The sequence below is a fragment of the Nyctereutes procyonoides genome, unplaced genomic scaffold, assembly GCF_905146905.1.
Source record: "Nyctereutes procyonoides isolate TBG_1078 unplaced genomic scaffold, NYPRO_anot_genome, whole genome shotgun sequence".
NCBI lineage: Eukaryota > Metazoa > Chordata > Mammalia > Carnivora > Canidae > Nyctereutes > Nyctereutes procyonoides.
This window is the reverse complement of record NW_026575040.1, coordinates 9,130,354-9,152,863: the sequence shown is the minus strand read 5'-3', so window position 1 is coordinate 9,152,863 and position 22,510 is coordinate 9,130,354. Positions and strand designations below refer to the sequence as shown.

General features: G+C 50.0%; 2 protein-coding genes across 5 annotated transcripts in view; one reads left to right on the top strand and one right to left on the bottom strand.

Annotated features, from left to right (window-relative positions):
* SMAD3 (SMAD family member 3) overlaps positions 1-11,509 on the top strand; it is a 118,285-nt gene extending 106,776 nt beyond the window's left edge. Inside the window, exons 7-11 of one of the 3 annotated variants that reach the window (XR_008663737.1) lie at positions 1,919-2,056; positions 4,436-4,580; positions 7,113-7,185; positions 7,371-7,512; positions 10,627-11,509. Coding sequence is in view for 2 of the 3 variants with exons in the window: in XM_055319872.1 (XP_055175847.1) it covers positions 1,919-2,056; positions 4,436-4,580; positions 7,113-7,185; positions 7,371-7,442 (428 nt within the window). In the remaining variant the exon portion in view is untranslated. Of the gene's footprint in view, positions 1-1,918; positions 2,057-4,435; positions 4,581-7,112; positions 7,249-7,370 lie in introns of those variants that run through there. The other 2 variants (XM_055319872.1, XM_055319873.1) reach the window with 2 other exon arrangements.
* A 5,288-nt stretch (positions 11,510-16,797) lies between these two features.
* AAGAB (alpha and gamma adaptin binding protein) overlaps positions 16,798-22,510 on the bottom strand; it is a 53,191-nt gene continuing 47,478 nt past the window's right edge. The window contains exons 8-10 of one of the 2 annotated variants that reach the window (XM_055319898.1): positions 19,825-19,929; positions 19,312-19,361; positions 16,798-18,650 (exon numbers count right to left, since the gene is read on the bottom strand). In XM_055319898.1, coding sequence (XP_055175873.1) covers positions 18,573-18,650; positions 19,312-19,361; positions 19,825-19,929 — 233 coding nt within the window. In that variant the 3' untranslated portion in view covers positions 16,798-18,572. The remainder of the gene's footprint in view (positions 18,651-19,311; positions 19,362-19,824; positions 19,930-22,510) is intronic. The other variant, XM_055319899.1, reaches the window with a different exon arrangement.

Below are 22,510 nucleotides of genomic sequence, written 5' to 3'. Positions count from 1 at the left end.
GAGTCTCCCCATCCGCTCCCCACCCCGTGGCCCCAGCAGCCTCCTGCCGGGACGTGGGGAGAGGGCCCGCTCCCCCAGCCAGCCCCCAAACTCTGTATCGCCCTGTTTAGGGGCCAGACCAGGAGAGTTCACGTGGCTTGGTCAGTCCCATTTCCCAAACACGGATTAAGTCTGAAGATGTAAAAGCCACCGAGGAAAACGCTCATTTAAGGGGGCGAGATGGGCAATCTAGGAGAAGGGCAATACATGCAAGTCTTTTGATAAAAGTACCCCTACGGTACTGATAGGTGGGGAGGCAGGCGGCGTCCGTCCTACACGGGTCATCTTCTGTTAGCTTCATACGCGATTATTCTAGGCTGCCTGAACAGCACTGGTGCTAACATGCTGCCTCCCAACACCCAGGACAGAGTAGAAGACCACTTTGTTTAGAGAAGAGGAAGCGGTGCGTGTGTCACTTGGGTTGCTCATAAAAGTATCATGCTAAGGATATTCATAATTTTGTGATCCCCAGTCCCTCAGAAGGCCATGGAGATGGTGACATAGGGTATTCTCGGCCCAGAGCCCCCCAGGGGTTGGTCTGAAGGGCTCCAGGGCACACTGAAGAGCTGGGCAGGGCAGCAGGAGGTCTGGTCCTCTGTAAACCGGAGCACCCTGGATCTTGTTCATATTAGATGAGGAAGAGTTCATTTGAAGAGAGGGTTTTTATAGTTAAAAAAAAAAAATTTGGAATTTTCCAAGTTTGGAAGCCGTGGGTCGGGACCTGTGGGCTCATTCTCCAGGGAATAACCTGATGCCCGGGGAAGAGCAGAGCCTTGCAGAGGCCGGCACACAGTGAGTGTGACAGCCGTTGACAAGCAGCGCCCTGCCACCAAGCTCGCAGCCTCCCCATGGGTCTTACTTTTAAAAAGATACTGATCCTGGGTGGCAGACATAGGTGTTCACTTATGCTCTTCTGTATTTTAAAAATAACATTTCAAAGATTACCCAAACCGAACACATTTCTGTTCTTCTGGTCTGGGTGTCCCCATCTCTACCTCTGCTCTTGACGGACATGACACGGTGGCCCCTCCACGTCACTCTGCATCTGCCAGCACCCTGCCTGTCCATGGCACACCAAGGAGAACGGGGTGGTGGGGCCGTAGTGAGACGAGGAGGCAGGAGAATACCCAGTGGCCCCCTGGTTTCTCTCCCACTTGACGTCGTGCCTGTAAAATCTGGCTCCTTTTTCCAGCCCTCTGGGCCTCTTCCCCAGAAGCGGCAACAGAGGCCTTCCCGTGCAGAAGAAGAGAACATCCCCTGGCTGAGGCGAGGACTCAGAGTGTTTACGTAACTGCTTGCTTGGATTGCAGAGCCAATTTAAAAATAATTTCTGTCCATCTGGAATGGATTTAAGAGATGAAGGAAAAGTGAATGATATAAACCTATGGAATGTTTTAGAAAAATGCACCAAGGGGAGAGGTACAGGAGGTGGCATTAAGCCATCCCTGTCGGGAAGGGCTCCTGGGATGCCTCGGGAGGAGCCCCGCAAGTCTGCTGAATGGGTTTCTGTAGTAGTAGCAGTAGTAGCTGCTCATGCTCCGCGGGCACGCGCTGTGTGTGGCACAGCCACCCGAGGAGGTACGTCTTAGTACCACCCCATCTTCCAGATGAAGAAACTGAGGCTCAGAGGCGGAGGGCCTTGGTAGCGGCCGCCATCTAGTCCGTGGCGGGGCACGTCCTGGAGACTTGCCCCGTGCCCTTTCTGCTCGTCATCTGCTCCCTCCAGCGTTAGGAACCCCACGTCGTCACTCCCCCACCAGTGTCCCCTGCACGGGTTTAAGCGTGGGCTCTGGGTCCTGTTGGTCTGGTGAGGCTGGCCCTCTTGGCGGGAGGCCCTGGGGCCGGGGCGCCCGGGTCCAGCCTGACCTCCTGTCTCTAGGGCGAGGCGTGCGGCTGTACTACATCGGCGGGGAGGTCTTCGCAGAGTGCCTCAGCGACAGTGCCATCTTTGTCCAGTCTCCCAACTGCAACCAGCGCTACGGCTGGCACCCGGCCACAGTCTGCAAGATCCCCCCAGGTACGAGCACTTACCCGCCTGCGTGCCACGGCGCGTGCCTGCGATGCCGGGAGCTGCTTTCCTTTCTCCTCCTGTGTTGCCAGCCTGGAGGTGCTTCACTTGGGGTTTCTCTGGGTCTTCCTGCCTGTGTTCTTCTTGACCCTCCAGGGAGCAGCCTCTGATGGATCTGCCTTCGATCCAGGGGTACCTGCTTGTTGCTTTGTGTGCACAGATGCTCAGGCATTGTGCTTCCTTCCTTCGTGCCACCAACTTGCACAGCATGTGGGCTCCGTGCGAGGTGCTTGAGGGAGGCGGAGGGGTTCAGGAAGCCCTGCTGCTGTCCCTGCAGACCTTACAGCCCAGCTGAGTGTACCAGACAAAGACACAAATGGGCTTAAGACAAGGGGGTCCTGAGCACCAGGCAAGCAGCACAGACGAGGTGCTCTTGGATCCAGGCAGGAAGAACTCCTTTAGCTGTTGGACAGATCAGGGAAGGCCTCGTGGAGAGGGCTTTGGGCATTGAAGGCTGGTTGGCATTAGGCACAGGGGGGCGGTGGAGTGGGGACCCTGCGGGCATTCCAAGTGGGGGGGCACGATATGGGCAAAAGCCCAGAGGTGACGGAGGGTAGGCCACGTTTGGGTGGCACTCTGGCTGGGGACAGCCATGTAAGAGATGGGAAATGTCTAGAAAGCACGATGGGGCCAGGCCACAGAAGGGCACGAGAAAGCTTTGCTTCTGTTCTGGGGGACCTCTTGGGGGTTTTCTGAGCGGAGCTGATGATTCCCACCTGTGCCCCAAGAAAGGGTATTGGGCTGCACCCCAGAGGGTGGCTGGATAGGGCCACGGCTGCGCAGCAACACAGGCGGGGACTGATCCCATCTAGGCCTCCTGACTTAGAAAACCAAGGCTGGGAGCGCCGGCCGAGCCCCCTGCTCACAGGCACGCAGCCCCGGCCACGCTGCTAGCAGAACGGCTGGTACTGAGGGCCACATGTTTTCTTGTCTCGGTGGCAGATGGATAGTAGGGCGATGGGCTTTGGGGCAGGGTCAGCTTAAGCATGTAGAAGGTCTGAAACAACGGTGCCCCGCGGTTTCAGTGCATTGTGGTCGTGTCTGCAGAGCACATCTGTGTCTCTGCTCTCGCTTAGTTCTCTCCAGGCATCCTGGCTCCTTAGGTGAGGAGACAGGTTCAGAGAGGTGAAGCTACCTGCCCAAAGGCACACAGCTGGTGAGTGGATGAGCTGGGATGAGCCTTAGGACTGTGTGACTGCCGAGTCCAGTGCTCCTATGCTCCTTGGCTCCGCTGGGAGCCAGGGCCCGCTTGCTGCCCTTTGTCACCACACTTCCCCTTGGAGAGAATGAGAACCGGAAGCTCTGTTGTATTCCTGGCTTGTTGTGGCTGCTCCCTTCCCCAGCCCTTCCCCCCCCACCTTTTTGGGGAGGGCTCGAGTTGGCTGTGGTGGGGTTCATTAGCGCATAGAGGGACCTTCGAGGCCAGCCTCCCATCTGACAAAGGAGACACGGGTTTACAAACAGAGAGCGACGGGTCCAGAGTCCCACAGCAAGATTAGGAGTCCAGTGCTGGCCTGTTACTAAACGCCACCTTAGCTCACCTTTTGGGTATTTCTAGCATGTGCTGTTGTCTTTATTTTTTCTCATTGATACATTCCTGGCACTTGGGTGGTAGGACTTCAGGAGATTTATTATAAACTTTATTTGTGCCTGTCTCTGGTTTTACTGCCTGGAGGGTTAGACACACATCTTCACTTTGCTGCGAATGTCACCCTGACCCAGCCGTGTGCCCAAAGGCCAAAGTGTGGCCCCAGTCACTTGCTCCTTCCTGGTCTCAGGTGGATTCACCAGGCAAGCCTGGGACCCTCTGCTGAGCCTCCTGTGGGAGCGACAAGCTGCGTGGCCCTTCTACTGGCACTCCTTCTATCTCAGGTCAAGGGCTCCTGTTCCCCGGGTGGCCAGCCATGCCTTACACAGCCATGGGCGTTCTGGCTTGGGTCCATAGAGTCCTGCCTTGGCCCTTTTGCCCAGGGCAAGGCCCAGCTCTCCAAACCATCACTCTTATTCTTGGTAGCCCACTTTACAGTTTTCCTCAGCATTCCCTGGCTCTGGGAGCTAGAGCTTACAGGCCGGTGTTTGATCCGCCCCGTGCATCAGCAGCACCTCTCCCTTGAGGTGGGGACGGCATCAAGGGCAGGGACCAAGGGGGCATGTCCCTAGCATAGTACTAAGTGGGGAGTGTGTGGCCAGCACATGGAATAACCGCGTGCCACTTGAACCGTGTGAGTTATGCCATTCTGGATGACCCAGGGGTGGCTTCAGCCAGGAGTGGGGCACTGGACGCGCATGCCTCTGTCCCCATGAGCACGGTTTTTGTTCTCTTGGCAGGGTGCAACCTGAAGATCTTCAACAACCAGGAGTTTGCCGCCCTCCTGGCTCAATCCGTCAACCAGGGCTTCGAGGCGGTCTACCAGTTGACGCGGATGTGTACCATCCGCATGAGCTTCGTCAAAGGCTGGGGAGCAGAATACAGGTCAGATCTGGGTGCCACATACCACGGGGACTCAACTGCACATGACCCAGACAGCAGAGCAGGGGCTCCTCAGAGTTGAGCTAGGCCACCCACACTGCAGAGAGCAGGGGCCAAGGGTCAGAGGCCACGGCCTGGCAGGCCATGAGGGCCTGAGCCACCTAGATAAGGAAGAGCTGGGCACTGTTTGCCCAGCACTTCAGTTTCTCAAGCACCATAAACAGACATGTTCCAGTTCTTCCTCACCACGTCCCTGGGTGGGGATGCTGGCATCACCCCCAGTGCATGGACGAGGGGACCAAGGCCCAGGGAGGGAAAGTGACTTGCTTGAAGTCACATCATTCGTGAAAAAACTGGGCCCAGAAATTGGGCCTCTTGGCTGCTTCCTCATTGTTCATTTTGGGCAGATGGTTTTAGGATGTCCCTCGCCAGGGACTTAAGTCTTCATCCCATTGTTCTTCCCTCCTCTGGGGCTCCGCCTTTGACTCGGGTGACCCTGGGGGTCTAGGGTATTAAAACGGAGAGGCAGATGGGAGATTTGGGTAGTCATTAAAGAATGAAGGTTATTTGCTGAGAAAGGTTTTTCTCAGAATTTCAGTACTGGTTTAAACATGGCACTGGTCGGGTCCACCTGGTCTGCTCTGTTGTCTCAGACCATTCTAGTTTAGGTTTAGGGAATTCAGTCCCTTTTCCTCCCCCAGCTAGACAGGGGTGTGCGAGGGCCAGGGCCATGTGCCCCTCCGGCCCCACGCTCCCCCTACCCAGCCCCCCACTCCTGTGGCAGACATAGAGGTGCCCACACGTCAGCTGGGGCCAGCGCTTTGCAAGTGACTCCCCTCTTCTCTTCATTTTTCCAGATGTTTGGAATCCATTTTGTTTTGTAGTCATTCTGCACCCAGGCCAAACCCATTTCAATACTGGCACTGGGCCACTGTTTATAATGAAATCCAGATGAGCATGACTTATGGAAAGTCAGATTCTCATTAGAGGATTTCGGTCCGTGAAGTCCTCTTCTATTTACCGTATTTTAGCTGCTGTTCCCTGGATCTGCCCCACGGGGCCAGGGAACACAGCACCTTGGTCTGTGGGGTCTCCATGACATCCACGGTGAGTGACCCACTGACCAGTCAAAGTGGTCAAGCCTAGAGGGTTAGCTCAGGAGCTTACAGCCCAGCGACCATAGCTGGAGGAGATGGGCCCAGGCCTGAAGGCCCAGCCCAAGAGAGATTTTAGCCCACCTTTTTTAGCCCTGGCTGAAAGCATTAACGGGATGAGTAAAAAGTTACAAAATTAATATTTTTCCTTCGGTGGGGAAGGGAACAGTATTTTTCCTTTAGTGGGGAAGTGGCAAAGACCCAGAGAGAGGTCTTTCTGCTCTTCCTACACCCAGACTTGAGTCCAGAGACTGCTCAGGCACCTCAGGTCAGAGAGGTACCCCACAGGCCCATTGCTAAGCCTCCACTCGGGCGAAGCGTAGGCCACACGAGGAGGGCGGTGGCCTCAGGCTAGCAGCCCTCGACCTGGCGCAGCACCGTGGCCCTGCAGTTCTGAGTGCTGGGAAGAGGCCCCTCGGTGGCGGAAGCCTTTCCCTAGGGGCACTGTGTCACCACGCGGGATGCATACTGCCAGCACATCAGGTCCTGTGCGGCCCACCACGTCACTGCCACCTGGCAGCCCTGCAGAGTGGCCTAACGGGCGGGTGCGGCCCCTTCCCAGAACAGTCTTGCCCTCCTTCTGCCTCTTGGGCCAAAGAGAGTAAGGTTTCATCCCTCCTGTGAGATGGCCCAAAGTGGGGAGGGCCCCGGGCCCAGGCCTCTCACCTCCAGCTGGCACCAGCGCCTCCGGCCTCAGCAGATAGCCTTTGGGAGCTCGCCTGCGGTGCTGCGTCATCAACCAGCCTGAATTTAGACAAAGTGCTTTGGGGAAAAGAAACGTGTGGTGTGCCTTGGTTTTTTCCAGTAATTGTTCCATGGCTCGCTCTGCTCGTAAGATTTTCCAAAATAAGGCCATAGATGGGAATTATATCAGCACATGGGGAACTGATGGCATGTGGGCTCTGTCGGCACTGTGCAAAAAACACCCCTCAATCAGACAGACATACGTCATCATGGCCTGCTGGGACTGGATCCGGGGCTGGAGATGGGCTGCCCATTCAGGATAGATGGGACCCTAGGGAGACCTTTGCTCAGGCCGGAAGTTCTTCACTGGGAGGCCTGTCACAGAAATGGGACGGTGGGGGGGGGGGGCAAGTGGGACACCCTAGAATTTGCCTTACACATTTAACCCTTGAAGGGCTACCTCCTTCCCCAGCAAGAGAACCTGATTTACTCAAGGTTCTTCCTGGAGGAGTTTGGTCCAGTAGTCTTAGCCCATTATTGAGACCTCTAGAGCAGGGGCTAGCAAGGTGCCATGGACCTACCTCTGACTCTGGGAAGAAGACCCTCACCGAAGCAGGAAAAAGTGTTCTGACTTGTATGTGTGTCCTTCTGGACATTTCTGAAGTCTTCCACCCCACCCCATCCTTATGTCTTGCAGGAGACAGACAGTGACCAGCACCCCCTGCTGGATCGAGCTGCACCTGAATGGGCCCTTGCAGTGGCTTGACAAGGTCCTTACCCAGATGGGCTCCCCAAGCATCCGCTGTTCCAGTGTGTCTTAGAGACGCTGGGTGTGAAGGGGGAGGGTGGGGGGGAGGGTGGGCTTTGGGGGGGAAAGGCCGTGCAGGAGGTGGAGGAAATTGGAACTCAACTCACTATTGTCAATGAAGAAGAAATTTTTCTTCCTCCATCAAAGCGGCGCCGACCTGTTTTCCAAAACACAAAAGCAAACCCAGAGATGGATTTTATGAACAGCTGTGTCTGCTGAACACATCTGCCCTTTGGCCCCAATTTGAAGGGCAAGAAATGGCTTCTGCTCTGGTGGCTTGAGCAAACAGGTAGTAGTTCACCACCTGCCCCCCCCCCCCCAGCCCCCTTCTGTTTTAATGACAGCAATCTAGGATGTCACTGTTCAGCAGGACATGGCCCTCGGCTCCAGACTGGAGTGTGAAGCTCACCTTGGGTGTTCTAGGTAGGGTGGAGCCTGCAAGGGCATGAGCAAACCTCAGGCCCAGCCCTCTGCCACTTTTAACGAACACTTCAACTGAGCATTCCTGAGCCCCAGCCTTCCAGCAGACCTTGCACCCCAGGAGTGGGCCTGACTGGGGCTGGGGAGGCGGGCTCATCGGTCTCCTCTCCTCACAGAGCAGACTGATAAGTGTGAGCCAGTGCATTCAGAACATGCGCACGGGGACAGTGGGGAAAGCTGGTGAGACACCTCCTCTCTTACATTTGTCCTTTCTCAACTTCAAACGGTTGGGAGATCTGCTGAGGCTCGGCGCTTATGCAATGTATAGTTTATCTTCTTGTGTTAATCTCAGAGATTGGAATTACGTGAAGTAGTCACATGAAGCAGGAGGCAGCTGTCGCATCACAGCATCTGAGCTAAGGCAGCATGACATGGCGTGGGTCTCCAGTCATCTGTAAGAGCTCACTTGCTATTCTTACGCATCTAGCTATCTTGGTTTACCTAGTCAGTTGCATTAATTAAATGAGCTTGATCAGTACGCTCGTTTAAACGTTTATTTTATATTAAAAAAAAAATCCTGGGTTTGGCACACTGATTGGGAAGCCCGTGTGGAGGGGGCCAGCAACCTCTCTCTCAAGGTGAAGCTTTTTCAAGTTTTGTTGAGAAGACACTTGCCAGCACCTCTGGGAACTGAAATCAACAGAAGCAAATTCACCAGGAGGGAAAAATCGCAGGCCAACGCAGGCCAATGAAAAGGGCTACTAAATTTTTTTTACACTTTTGAAAATTGCAGGCTTGGTGCACAGAGGTCTGCTGTCTTTCCCCTGGGACGTAAGATTATCTAGCTCATGGCAGAGGATCATCAGTGACAACTCTAGCAGCTATATTGTGTATAAGAAGTAATGCTCCCAGTGGCAATTAGTGAGGAAACTATTATAAATTATTTCAACTGGAAAAAAAAGCCCTCCTTTTCTACTGGCCTTTTGCAGGATCCAGCAGACAGAGTTGCCCCTTGCAATTGGTACTTTATCCCTTGTTGCTGTTTTTTCTATGAAATGACTTTATCCCATCTTTTTGCATGGATTTCTACCAGGAAAAGTAAAGGGATTTCCTATGGAAGTCCTGTCTTCTTCCAGGTGAAGGGGAGAAAGTATGTACTTTGGGCAGGTCTGTATCTCAAATGTGATGACGTTTCTGATGCCTTATGGAGATGTTGGGGCTTTCTGATGCCTCCCCGACAAGATCCAAATGCCTCTGCAGCTCTAGCTGTATGGTTTCCAGGTAGGAGAGTTGCTCTCCATGCTCCCTGAGGACACAGGAAGAGACGGGAGGAGCACCTTGCCAGACCTATATGCTTATCTTTTCACGGGGCTGTTGACACAGAACCGAGACACCACGCAACTCCTCTCTACCTGAGAGGATCAAATACTGCGGGTCCGAAGTTTGCCTGCTGTGACATGATCTGTGGACTGCTGCTTCCAGGAAGCCACCTGAACCTCTTGGATGTGCATTCCCGCTCCTGGTCAGGTCTGAGACTTGTGGTGTATTCCAGCATGACCTCTGCTCGTGCAATCGTTATGCCCTCCCTAAAAGCCAGGGCAGCGGTGTCTGCGGGCCTGCATTCTCCACCGGCTTCCTGATCCTGAGGCCTTCCTGGGGCACACAGCTGTCCTCCAGTTACTTGGGAACCAGCTTCAGGTACAGCACAGTTTGGGCGATCCAGTGGCTGCGCTCGGACAGTGTCTCAGGACCCCCGATGCTCAGAGCTGAAGGCTACTTTTAGGAGGCATGACGTTTTAGTTTTGTGTTTCTCCAGAAGCCGCCTTGGCCCCTCTCCTTTCCAGACTAGACCCCTGGAGGAGGAGGTGAAAGTGTAGGGAAGCCCACCTCTGGAAGAAGTTCAGTCGTACCTAGAGGTGAGGACAGGCTGTCCTTCCCATCCTCAAGGCTGCAGCAGTGTGTTGAGGCTTGTGTAACATCAGTGTCCTTCATTCAAGTCACAAAGCTTGTTTTCTTAGTTTGAAAATCCTGTTGAATGAATGGCATTTCCACGTTAAAAAAGAGCTTTCTAAAGAACAGTTGATGGGGTCAAGAGAAAATAGGGCCATCTAAGGGGGGGTGGGTGTTGGAGAGCAGTTTGAAGTAGTTGTCAGGGCTCCCTGCCTCCCCCAGGAGCCGGCTTCTGTTCTCTTCCCTTTCCTCCCCCACCCTCCCCTTCCTAACTTTAGTAACTTAGGGCCTTCCAGCACAAGCAAAGTAGGTAGCTGCCCCAGCGGGTTCGGGTTACAGGCCTGTGCTGGAACATCATCTCAGTTGGCCACCTTCCTGGCGGGCTGTGGACGAGCTGACATTTTGAGACAAGCCTGGAGTCAGGAGCAGGGACTTTGACTCTTCTCTGAGGAAGCACACACATGAGGGCAAGGCTGCTGGCAGACTTTCCCGTCGTCCTCATGTTGTCTGTTTTTTTTTTTTTTATTGACCGTGGTGATTAATTTTTTAAAAAATCATTAATGTATTGGAATTTGCTATAGCACGTATCTTGTGCTTAGTTTCTTTTCTCCATCTTCCCTTGGCTTCCTAGAGTTTGGACATATTCCAGGGCTAAATGCTTTTACTCAACTGCAGGAAAAGGCTTTAAATGGTGTGTGCGTGTCGCACATGCATGTATGTAGTCTGGGGAGAAGGCAGGTAGAGTTTCGCTCCGGGTCCCAAGCTGCCCTTCCTGAGGCTCTGTGACGGTCTCTGCAGGGCCAGAGCTCACCTGAGGCCCCTCTCTGTCGTCCTGAAGAAGGATGAGGAAGGAAGAGGAATCTGGGGACTGTTCACAGGCCGGTTTCCAAGGGGGTTACCAGTAGCAAGAGCGGGTGTGATTGTAGTTCTATACCCTAGAGCTCCGTGTGTTGTCCCCACTTTACTGGAAGAAAACCTCAACACAGCTGTGCTGTACCATTTTTCTTTTTGTGGCATGAATGTTTCCTTCTAGATCATCCTTTTGAGGAGGATCAACTGCTTCTCAAGAGGGTGGGGAAGCAAAACATGTACACAAGAGGGTATGGTTCCAACCAGAAGAGGAGGAGTCTGATGGAAGGGTGGCAGTCCGTGGGGAGATGACGCCGCACAGGCAACTGTCCAGAAACACAGCTCTCCCATCAACTCGCCTACCGTGTAAACTGGATTGAGAAACTTGCTCAGTGATTCTGTAATTGATTTTTTTTTTATGCTGAAGTAATGTACACTCTAGCACTCTGGTGTTTTTATATTTATGTAATAATTTCTTAAAACTGTTCAAGACAGAGAACTATTTAATTTTTTGGAGAAAGTTGGAAAGCAAAGGTCTCTCCTCCCCAGGGCCGTGGCTGGGAAGAGTCTGGGGCACAGCCAGGTCTGAAGGCTGGTGGAGGGCGCAGTGGCCCAGCAGCCAAAGCCACCACCCTGGGCTGACTAAACACGTGGCAGCCTGAGTCGCCTGTACGCCCTTTCCCGGGGGAGGGGGGGCTCCGAACCCAGCCCCTCTCCCTCCTGAGCGGTGAGAACTTCACCCAGAGGGCTGGAGCCAGAGCCACCTGCCCTTCTTCACTCACCTCCCTGCTGCTGTGGCAACTCGGCTGTTCCAGACTCTGTGGTGGTGTTGACATGGGCAGGGGGGGTGGAATGTGGAGGATGGTGATTGCCTTCACTTCTCAGCCAGCCTGACCTTTAATACCTTTGTAAAAAGCATGTACGTATTTATAGTGTTTTAGATTTTTCTAACTTTTGTATCTTAAGAGCAGAGCACCTGTTTAAACATTGTACCCCTGTTAAAGATCTGTGTCCTTGCTCTCTTTTCCCTGAAAGTGCCCATCTAATAAACTTTTCATTGAAAAGCTCCTGTTCCAGGAGCTCAGTCTCTTCTTGCTGGGGGAGGGAGGGGAGCCCCGAAGGGTACTGGGGGCTTCAGAAATGCCCCCAGTCCCCCTTCTGCCCCACCCAGCCTCTCTCACTTTCCCAGGGGGCCAGCCTGTCCTCCTGTGCCTGCAGGAGCCTGGGGCTCAGCCCAGGAGAGGTCAGAAGTTTCACCCTGGGTACATCTCCCTTGCTTCCCACATCTGCCCCACACCCACCCCCTTGTTGCCACCCCTGTGTTGGCACCAGTTGCTTGCCGAAGACCTTCAAGCAGGGGAAGTGAGTGGCACCAGTTTCATCCTCCCATAGGCACTGAGGTAGTTTCAAGCCACATCAGTAAGCAGGTTTTCACATTTTGCAGCTCTGAGGTGTTTGTCCGTGCCCATGAAAACTCCCCAAGGAGAAACACTACTTGGTTGAATCTTCACTGACCCCGGATAATGTGGGTTAAGAAATAAGACTATAATCCTTTAGCCAGGCTCCTTCTATGCGTTTTCCTGCTAAGGAATGCCATAAACACCTTCCCTACCAGGAGGGAAGCCTATCTCCTCGGGCTGGCCCGTCTGGACCTAGAGATTTGGCCCCTACAGCCTGTATCAAATTCCGACCTTCGGAATTACTAGTTCTACCCTTCTGTCCCTGTCTTCCCCAAGGTTTTAGCCTGCATTTCTCAGCAAATGACTCAAATCATGCCTCTAACCCAACCGGTTCCTTCAGATCCACGATTTTAAATTCCAGCTGCCTAGTAAACGGGATTCAAACCACAACAGCCCCAACCCGAATCGTCTTTCTCAAGCTGGCACCCTGCAGACTCCCAATTTTTATCAGTGGCCTGTTCCTCTCCCCCATCGTCCAAGTCCCGAGTGGTTCGATACCTTTCTCTCCCGTGCTCTCTATCCCCTCCCTTTCAGAAAGGCCCCACTCCCCAGATGTTCTGGCTCTCCCTGGCCCTCTCATGCCATCTTCTCTTTTTCTTGGGCTTGCGCCTACTTCTTCTGGGTCGGTGTTCCTAGACCACTGCATGCACCTGACATTCCTTCCTGAGTGACCTCATCTCCCCGCATGATTTCAAGCCACATTGATGCTAATGACTCCCAAGTCAGTATTTATAGCCCAGACATCAATCCTAAGTTTCAGACTTGTATCCAACAGCCTACTGGCTACTGGTGCGTGGAGGTGCCACAGTACCTCAAAACTCAACAACTATAAAAAGGGAATTCATCATTACCCTCATTAAACCACCTCCCTCTCCTCTGGCCTGACAGCCCTGCACTCCTTCACTCCCACATCCACCCAGTCCTGCTCGTCCTCTTTCCTGGCCCTACGCATTGGGTCCTTTGCACTCAGACACCTGCACCAGCTCCCCAACAGCTCCCAGCCTCTGCCTGCTTTCCAGGAAATGCATCATCCACACTGCCCTGTGACCCTCATGACCTTAGATGCCCCCTACCTGGGCCCCAGCACACGCTCTCAAGTCTTTTCACGGACCACTCGGCTCTCCTCACTTGGCCCCTATCTGGCCGTCACAGCTCACTGTTTCAGTCTGCAGCCCAGCAATGAACGGGTGGTGTAGTTCCTTACATACTCCTCTCCATGATGACAAGCCCTCCTCCCCAGTCTGTGCTCACTGCCCCTGGGCCTGACACCCCAGCAGGTCACCTGAGAACTTTCATGAATGCTGAGACTCAGGTCAGACAACTCTAGGAAGCCTTTCACAGATGTATCGCCAGTCCACCCAACTATGTGGTAATTGTGTGTTTTCCTCTCGAGGCTCGGAGTTCCTGGAGAGCAGCACTTACATCTTATTCTTGTACTCCTGCCTTCTTCGGGCCACCATTTTTTGCTGAGTAAATGAATCAGTTAGTGTCTCTATCAAGCAGGTTCTACCTCAGAAATATCTTTTATGTCTGCTTCCACTGTGCCCCCCTACACGTGCTTGAAGGAATGCCCCCAAAATACAATCCTGATTACTGTTTATCATAGCTGTCCTAATGTTCTGTCCCCTTCTAGTCCAAGGATGGCACGCAGCAGAATTACCACCACTCTGTTTATCCACGGCAGAAAGCAGGAGTCCCGGTACTCGGTTTGTTCTCAAGCCTCAGAATCCTCAACACAGCAATCAGGCAGATCGTGCTAATCAATTAGTTTTGGCTACTACTGCTGCCAGATTCCCCAGGAATGTAATTCTGGTTGGACGCCCTTTCCACTCTAAACCCCTTGGGCTCCTTGATTCCCTCTTGAGTAGGCAGGGGCTCCACGAAGTAGTATTTCAAGGTTTTCTCCAAATTCACTCCATCCTTATTTGCCATCATTTCTCTAACTGGCCTATGTGGGTTTTCCCAACATAACCCCTTGCTTTCTCTCCATACCTCTGTCCATGCTGCAACTTCCACTAAGAATTTCCTGCCTCTATTCACCCATCTGCCCCAATTCATACCCTAGCCCCTGGACCAATTTAGGCCTCAACTTCTTCAAAGTCAGTGGGTCTCCAAGCTTGGGCCCTGGCCAGTAGCTTCAGTAACCACCCTGGCTGGTAGAAACATACTTACCTAGGCCCTGCTTGGGCCCTACTGGACCAGAAACTCTGGGGTGGGGTCCTGCTGGGCTCAAGCTTGAGAAGACCGCTCCAAGATGTACTCTCTGCTCTCCCCAGCCCACTCCGTTTGCTCCTTCCTGCAGCAACTGAGGGTTCACAGCACCTCACCTGTGGCCTCGCATCCTACCTCTGTGGCTTGTCTTGCTTCCCCCCATCACCTGGCTAGGACAAGGAGCTTCCAGAGAAAAGCTGCATCCTTACCCACATGTGCTCTGCTACACATGGAACAGCCTGGTACCAAAAAGGTTCACAATTAGTGCTGGACCCAGAATCCAGTTCTGGCTCTCACCTGGGTAAAGGAACACGTGACAGTTGCTCTCCTTCAACTCCAGCCTTGAAGCCTTCTAACTTCAACACTGATGACATCCTGCGAGCTTTCCACAGTGGCAGGATAAGTGCAGACCACATCCCTGGGCTTCAGAGGAAGAGGATGGTCTCCTACACTGTGCCTTTCCTACCCAGGCCTCCCTCAAGCCACATTTTTGTAGCATTAAAGCCACCTGGCTGATGAGAGAAGGGAGAGGCAATGACCGATCACCTCCTTCACGGGAGAGAACCAGGGGGGCCGGTCAGGAACAGCCTTGTGTGACCTGCCTTTGCCTCCCGGATCCGTGATTGGGGGGAGAGAGGGTCTGGACCTCTCGACAGATACAGATAGAACAACATTTTAGAGGAAAAATTTTTCTTCCCAAACCTGTGTTCCAAAGATGCGGTAATAATCATTAGGTCCAGGTTGTGACTCAATTCTGTTCCAACAGGAAACAAGGTAGAATGACAAACCATTAGCAGCTGGAATGGGGCTTAGTGGTGGTCTAACCGAAGGCCCACGAGGTTGCTGTTACCACTCTTAATTCTTCACTCTGCACCTCAGAAAACACCGCAGAATCATGCAAGATGCTTCCTAGCCTAGAAGAACGTGGCTTTAAATGCTACAAACACACACACTAAACTCCAAATAAAGAGATCTACATTAACAGCAAGACTCATGATATTAATAACAAGCTAAGTAGTGCCAAAAATACGAAACTGAGAATTTCTAAGACCTTTACTGCAACAGCTTGGATGCCAGAGACGCCAGGATGGATCACTACTACACCAAACCCCAAGTGGAATCTAAATCAAAACGCGAACTTCGCCCTGCACACCCAGCCTGCTGCTTTTAGGAAACGTACAAACTCTGGGAAAGCTCATCGTTAGGGTGTTCTCCAACCCGTCCTGCATGACGGTGGTAGACTGGACCAGATTTTTCACTTTCTCCACCTAGCATCCTCTCATAGGATTCGGTATTTAGTGACCGAATGCCACACCTAAATTGTTTGACTGCTTTAAATGTAGGGTGCGGGTGAAGGCCTCTGACTCGTTACACAAGTCTCTGAAGCTCTGTCTCCATCAATCAGAATGTTCAATGAATCAGAACCTCTGACCACACTAGACACATGCTCGCTAAATTTAGCTTTGCATCAGTAAGCACTCAGAATAGTTCATGGAGATCTCATCTTACCCTTAGACAGTGATTCTTCTAAGACTGCTTTTCTGTGGCAGGCGCAGGGTAAGGGGCACTCCACGTGCTCTCTCGATGGCCATTGTTAAGAGACTGGCCTAACGTTAAAGGAATCTGACAAGCTACGGCGAAGATATTTATCCCCACCTCTCCACAGTGGGTACAGGAAGGCAGCCATATATCACATTTCACATGTTACAAGTAGTCTGCTGCAATGGCCTGACATGCTCGATGGTCCTTGAACCACATTCCATATTACTCAGCCATCCAAGTCTAGCGTCCCTGAATCTCTTGCTTCTCTGAATTAGATGTGGCCAAGTTCTATAAATAGAGAGAAAGCAAACTGGTTCTGTCAATCTTCTCATACTCTGGCAGGATAACATATTTTAAAATTATAAAAATATCTATGTCTTCATCACTCTAAAATTATTATATAACACATGATTTTCTCAGGGGGGGGAGTTTATTTTTGTCTCTCCCTACCTTCCAACACTCTGGACCTTCAAACTTTGTGATCAATTTCATCAAACTAGCATATGCAAATCACAACCAAAAATTCAGGACCTACTATGTGCCTGTGTGTTACACAAAGAGAGAAATGTTGCAGGGGAAAAAAACACGAGTCTCTCACTTTAAATCCCAGACAGTCCATAGTAACTTGTGTTGGTGCGTGCATAGGTCATGTTGGATAGACTGCAACTTTTTTTTTTTTTCCTGAGAGGGAGAGGGGTGGGGAGGGGCAGAGGGAGAACCTTAAACCAGATCCACGCCCAGCACAGAGCCCCATGCAGTGCTCGATCTCCTGACCCTGAGATCATGACCTGAGCTGAAACTAAGAGTTGGACACTTAACTGAGACCACCCACCCCCCACCCCCGCCCAGGTGCCCTGGTAAACAGCAACTTTTATTGCACTATTAGCTCATGATCACTCTTCTTAACATGGACCTTTAGTGGACAAGCACTGGACACTTTCATCCCTGTGTCCCCTGGAAGAGGCCAACAGCCCCAGAAAGCTGAGGTCTTAAAAAGGTAAGCTGATATTATACATACGTGGTTGGTTCCAAAACTGTGAGTTTGACAAAGTCTCCGATTATTCACTATTTATGCCTAATCTGAAAGTATGGCTTCCCCCAACATATCCAATACTAAAAAACAAAATCATAACACACATTAGTAGACTTTATAAATAAATCATTTTTTAATCACCTGGCTTTGTTCAATCCACAAAATCACATTCATAGCTTTTTCTAATCTGTCTTTCCTAACCATGTGACCTGATGTATTTTTTTGGAACCCTTTATGTTTTGAGAAGAACATTGTCTTTCATTTTGCAATCCCAGAGCCAACTTCCCTTACATTCTTAATCAATAGCTAATGTCACCTCAAAGAAACAATGATGGAATGGCGATCAACTATGGTCTCAAAGACCTTTACAATAGTTAAGAGAGGGGAAAAAAGAAAAGGAAGGGGGGAAAAAAAAGAGTCACCAAGCAAGGTAACTGCCAATGTTGCCTGTGATGACAGCTCTTCCTGAATGCTCCAATCACTGAAACCTTCCCTCCTGGTAGCTGCCCTGGTCCAGAACCTGAGGCATTCTACTCTTCCTGCCATTCTTTCTGTAGTGCTTAGAAGGCAGTGCACTGGGGGAGGGGGAGGATGAAACTTGTTTCTGCTGGTAACCTAAGGAGTTCACAGTCCAGAGTAGGCCAGGATCAGTTCTTAGCCAGCACCATCCAGTCAGTCTAGAGCCATGGGGCACCAGTCTAGAACCGTGGCAGGGACTGCCATGGGGAAGGTTAATGGCATGCATTACCAAGTATCTATAAACACAGAAATAGGGATTTTTTTTAATTTGCTCTATTTCCCACCCTTCCTTTGGAAACGTTCCCTCTGGCAATCAGTTCCCCTCGGGCTGCCCCCACTCATCCCCCCAGCCCTGGAAGTAACATAGGTCCTCAGAGCTTCACTGCCTAACCTTTCACATCCTTTCCTGGCTCACCCACACTGCAGTATGACTATTTTGGCAGTGATCTGTTTGGCTCTCAGAGACAGAGAGGCGGGAAACTGCCTTGTTTTGGGGGTATAAAGTGTGATGGCAGAGCTCTGACATCTCAAGAGTTCTAAGGAAGAACAGTTTCTTCCTGGCGAGACTAATGCAAAAGCCTCTGGATACGATCATATACTGCTTCAATGGCCCAGAACCGGGAATTCCTGAAGTTCCCTTCTCTCTTTTAAACAAAAATCCCTGCCTGTACCCCCACAACAATAACCCAGAAAGGTAGATGGGTTTGTGTTCTCTCTACCAGAGGAGGACACCTTTGCCTCCTCTATCATTGTCTAAAAATTCACACTCGTTTCTCAGTAATTTCTAGTGTCTAGTGTGAGCTGAGACCCTCTATTTCAGATGAAATGTCCAGAGGCATTTTTTAGCTAGAGACTAACCTGAGGTCCACTGACTCTGGCCCCATCTCGACTACAGCACAAATCAAATCAGCAGCTGCACCCTTTCCTGCCATCGAAAGCACCAAAGCTTAGAGCAGCAAGCTCCCTGAAAGCAGAAAGTCCAGAAGTCCGAGGAAAGGTAGCACCAGCAACTGATCTGCAGTAATCGAGTGTAACTGCAGAGGACATTACATAAAAGGCGGACCGGGAATGGCGTGGTGGCCTTCTCTTTCAACTTGGGCAAATCACACAGGCTGCTGAGCCTCATTTCACTCCTGTTCCTAGAAATGGTGTATTCGAAAAACCCTCACTCCTTGTTGTTGTTATACTCCTCACTCCCTTAAAATATACCAAGGGAGAAAAGCCTTACCATCTCCTATTAAAAACTAAAAGTAAGGGGGCCCTAGAACTAAGTCAGGTGGCCAACATGATGATGGGAAGTTCAGCAAAATAGAACTGGGTGGAGCAGGGAAGTATCTCAGGCAGTCAGACCCTAGCACGAATAATTTAGTGTTCTTCATCAGATGAAAGGCCTTCAATTTCATCTCTGTCTCCCCCAATTGCCATCCAGAAGGCTTTGGCCACCTGTGGAGAGAAGCATGCAACACATTTTAGGCCACAGCTACACTACAGCTTGTTTCATGAGTCAGTCAATATGTTGAACTGATCAAGGCCTACAATTCTATTAATGTGCCCTCCAGCCACATATATCAAAAACCCTTGCATACCCTGATCTGGGACTTCTAGAAATTTATACTAAGGATAAAATCAGAGTTCTATACAAAGGTGATGGATGTATGAGGTTATGCACAGCTTCACTATTTATAGAAGCAAAAAATGCACATGACCTAAATGTCCAAAAGGGAAATGGATAAATAAATTAGGACACATTCATACAATGAAATACCATAAACCACATACATTTCCTGCCAAGAACATGTGTTGCGTTGGTAATAACAAAACAAAACAAAACAAACGACCAAGAGTTTTCCAGCCCAACAGTTAAGAAGGCAAACATCCTGAGTCTCAATGAAAGTTCCATGTCACTCAACATACATTTGAAAAATCTGGGTTTGACTACAGCAATTATGTCACTACTGTGTAAACATTCAATTCGTTCCAAGTTAATACCCAATGAAAAGTTCACACTGAGACACTTAATAGAAGTCAATGAGTGTGATACATAATTCTAACAGCACTGGACTTTTTTGTAGATACTCAATAAATACCTGACTGATCGTCTCACCTTTTCTGCATGCAACTTTCTTTGCTCGTGAGGAAGCGTCGCAGCCTTGTCTAGGGGGAAAATATATCTTAAGAAATTCATCTAATAGCACAGGAGAGTCTGGAGTGTATGGATGTTCTAACACTAGAAGATGGGAGATGGGGTTCAAAGACAAATACTCATGGAGTAGTCATTACAGATGTTAGGGAACTTAAGTCTTCCCGATTTTCCACATGGGGATGATGTGAGTAAATTGGCAGAGGGGTCTTACTGATTCCAGGTTAATGAGACACACTGAAAAAAAACCAAGAGAGGCAAGAGATGGGAAAGAAAGAGGGAAGAGTGAAGAAAGAGGAAAACTTTCCCCAGGGAATTTCTACCAGAAGATGGCATGGTCCCCCAGTCACCAAGTGTCTCCACAGACAGCTGAGACCAGAACATGGAATCCAATCAACAGTTAAAAAACAAAATCCTACTATATAAAATAGAGGAGCACCGAGATGGGAACGTGTTAGACACGATGGAGCCAATTACCTTTCATTTCCTTTAACTTTGAAAAGAGTCTTTCAAAATTCTCCAAATCTCCTCCACCAGTAGTAAGGCTGGCTAATTCTTGAATATCCAGATCTAACATGGGATCTGAAAAAAGGATATGTCACGTTATTTGCCATTTATTACTCACATGTGTGCTAACTACACAGTCCTAAGGCAATCAATCCTCGCTTTGATGGGAGTCCTTGCTGAATGAATACCCCATGTGTTCCAGCCTTCCCCGTCCTGGGCTGCTAGTTGGCCTTCCCCAATGAAGAGCAACTTCTTTTATCCACACAACATTACACCGAGGCAAAGAATACTGTTTAATTTTTGAGATGAGAAAACTAGAGCTTTGAGTTGAAGTGACTTGCTCAAGGTCACAACAGGTGTGAACTTGGAAACTCAGGTGTTTCCAACTCTAAAGACCCCACTCTCCACTAAGATGCAATGATCAACAATAGATGTCTGGAATTTATACCATATTTTCCCATACAACAAATATTTTCACACTGATTACTGACAGCCACTATCTAAGGTGGGTATAGGACAGATACCAATGTCTGCAATTTACACACGAAGAGGCTGGGTTTAAAAAAAAGAACTCATCTAAAATTACAGCTACTCAGAAGTAGAGCTAAAATCCTTTATTATTTCTACCACAGCCTGTTATCTCTTCATCAAAATTTGTCTTTAATCAGAATTCTCACTCACTCTCCACTCCATGCCAAACACCTCTATGACGTCTTCCCTAGCCAGCCCAGCTCACAAGTCTCCTTCCCTAGAATTCATCCCATACTTTTTAGAGAGGGAGAGATTGCACATGAGCCAAGGGACAGAGTGAGGTGGGCGGGGCGGGGGGGGGAATCCTCAAGCAGACTTCCCACTGAGTGCAGAATCCAATGGTGGGGCTTGATCCTGTGACCCCAAGATCATGACCTGAGTCAAAAATCAAGAGTTGGATGCTTAATGGACTAAGCCACCCTGGCACCTGGTGATTTCATTTCATGTTTGCAAAAGCATTTATGAGGAAAAATTTTATTTTACAGAAAGGGAAACTAAGGCCCACATAAGCTAAATAACTTAACTCAAGATCATCTCACCACTACTGGAGAGCCATGATTTGAACCCAATTGTCCAGGACTCCAAGTGTTGGGAGAAGTGTTGGGTGAGCAAGAGAAAATGTTTTAAAAAGGGACTGATCCATAATACTGAATGCTGCCAAGGGGTCAAGATAAGGACTGGGAAGTATCTACTTAGTGGTCTGGAGGTTGCTGGTGAAGTGTTTGAGTGGTAAATAGGGCAAAAGCTTGGTGGGAGTGAGCTCAAGAGTACTGTATGGTCAGGGCTGGAAAGCTTATTAAAGAAAGGAGGGAGACAGGGGCAGGGCTTGACATGTGTTTTACTCTTGTTGGTAGAGTCTTGCCTTTTTTTTTTTTTTCTTAATTTTCAAATAATTGTAGTATTACAAAAAAAGTTGCAAAAGCAGTAGGGTTCCACCTTCATCCCCTAGCATTAACATCTTACCTAGCCATGGTACAATGATACACGTCAAGAAATTAGCAATGGTACAGTGCTATTAACTAAACTGCAGACTTCATTCAAACTTTGTCAGCTCTCTCACTAACACTCTGTTCCAGAAGCTTACACAGCATTTGGCCACCAGATCTGTATCATCTCCTTCAGTGTGTGACCATCCCTTAGCCTTTCCTCGTCTGTCATGGCTTTGACACTTCTGAAGAGTCCTTGGTAGTTATTTTGTAGACTGTCCCCTGATACAGGTTTGTCTCAAGTTTTCCTATGAGACTGAGGTTACGCACCTCTGGCAGAGACCGGAAACATGATGAGCCCTTCCGGTGCCCCTGTTAGGCAGCACGTGATGTCTGGGCGCCTTATAGCTGGTGAGGCTTACTGCCACTGGAAGTGCTATCTGACAGGTTTCTTCAGTGCAAAGTTACTATTTTCGTCTTTGTAATAAGTAAATATCTCGGGAGAGATACTTTGGACGATGCAGACGTCATGTTTCTTCTAAAACTTTCATCAACTAATTTTCACATTCATCAGTGGATCCTGGCCACAACAACATTTATTACTGTGGTGTGTGGTGAGGATTTTTCTTTCCCTCATTCTTTCTACAGGTATTAATTAGAATTCTGCTATAAGGAAGAGCAGTCCTTTCTAACCCAGTTATTTCTTATACTAGTATGGATTCACAGATACTTATTTTACTCTATGGGTTGCAGCCCAATATTAAATTCATTCTTGCTGATCAAACTGTTCCAGTGTTGGCCCCTAGAAGCTCTCCCAAGTTGGTTCGGTGCCTTTTCAACACATCCCCATCGTTTTTGTCAGTACCTTCCTTACTTTCTGGCCCCGTGAAATGGTACTAGGTTCAGGCCCCGTGAAATGGTACTAGGTTCATCACCTTGCATTTTTCCTGCCCCAGCCCTCGAATCAATCACTTTTCCAAGTGGATCCTTTATTGGAAGATGTATTAAAAGCAAGATCTAAATGCTAAGGGTGTTGAGCAGCCTCGGTGGCTCGGAGGTTTAGTGCCGCCGTTTGGCCCAGGGTGTCATCCTGGAGACCCGGGATCCAGTCCCACATCAGACTCCCTGTGTGGAGCCTGCTTCTCCCTCTGCCTGTGTCTCTCCCTCTCTCTCAATCTTTGTGTCTCTAAATAAATAAA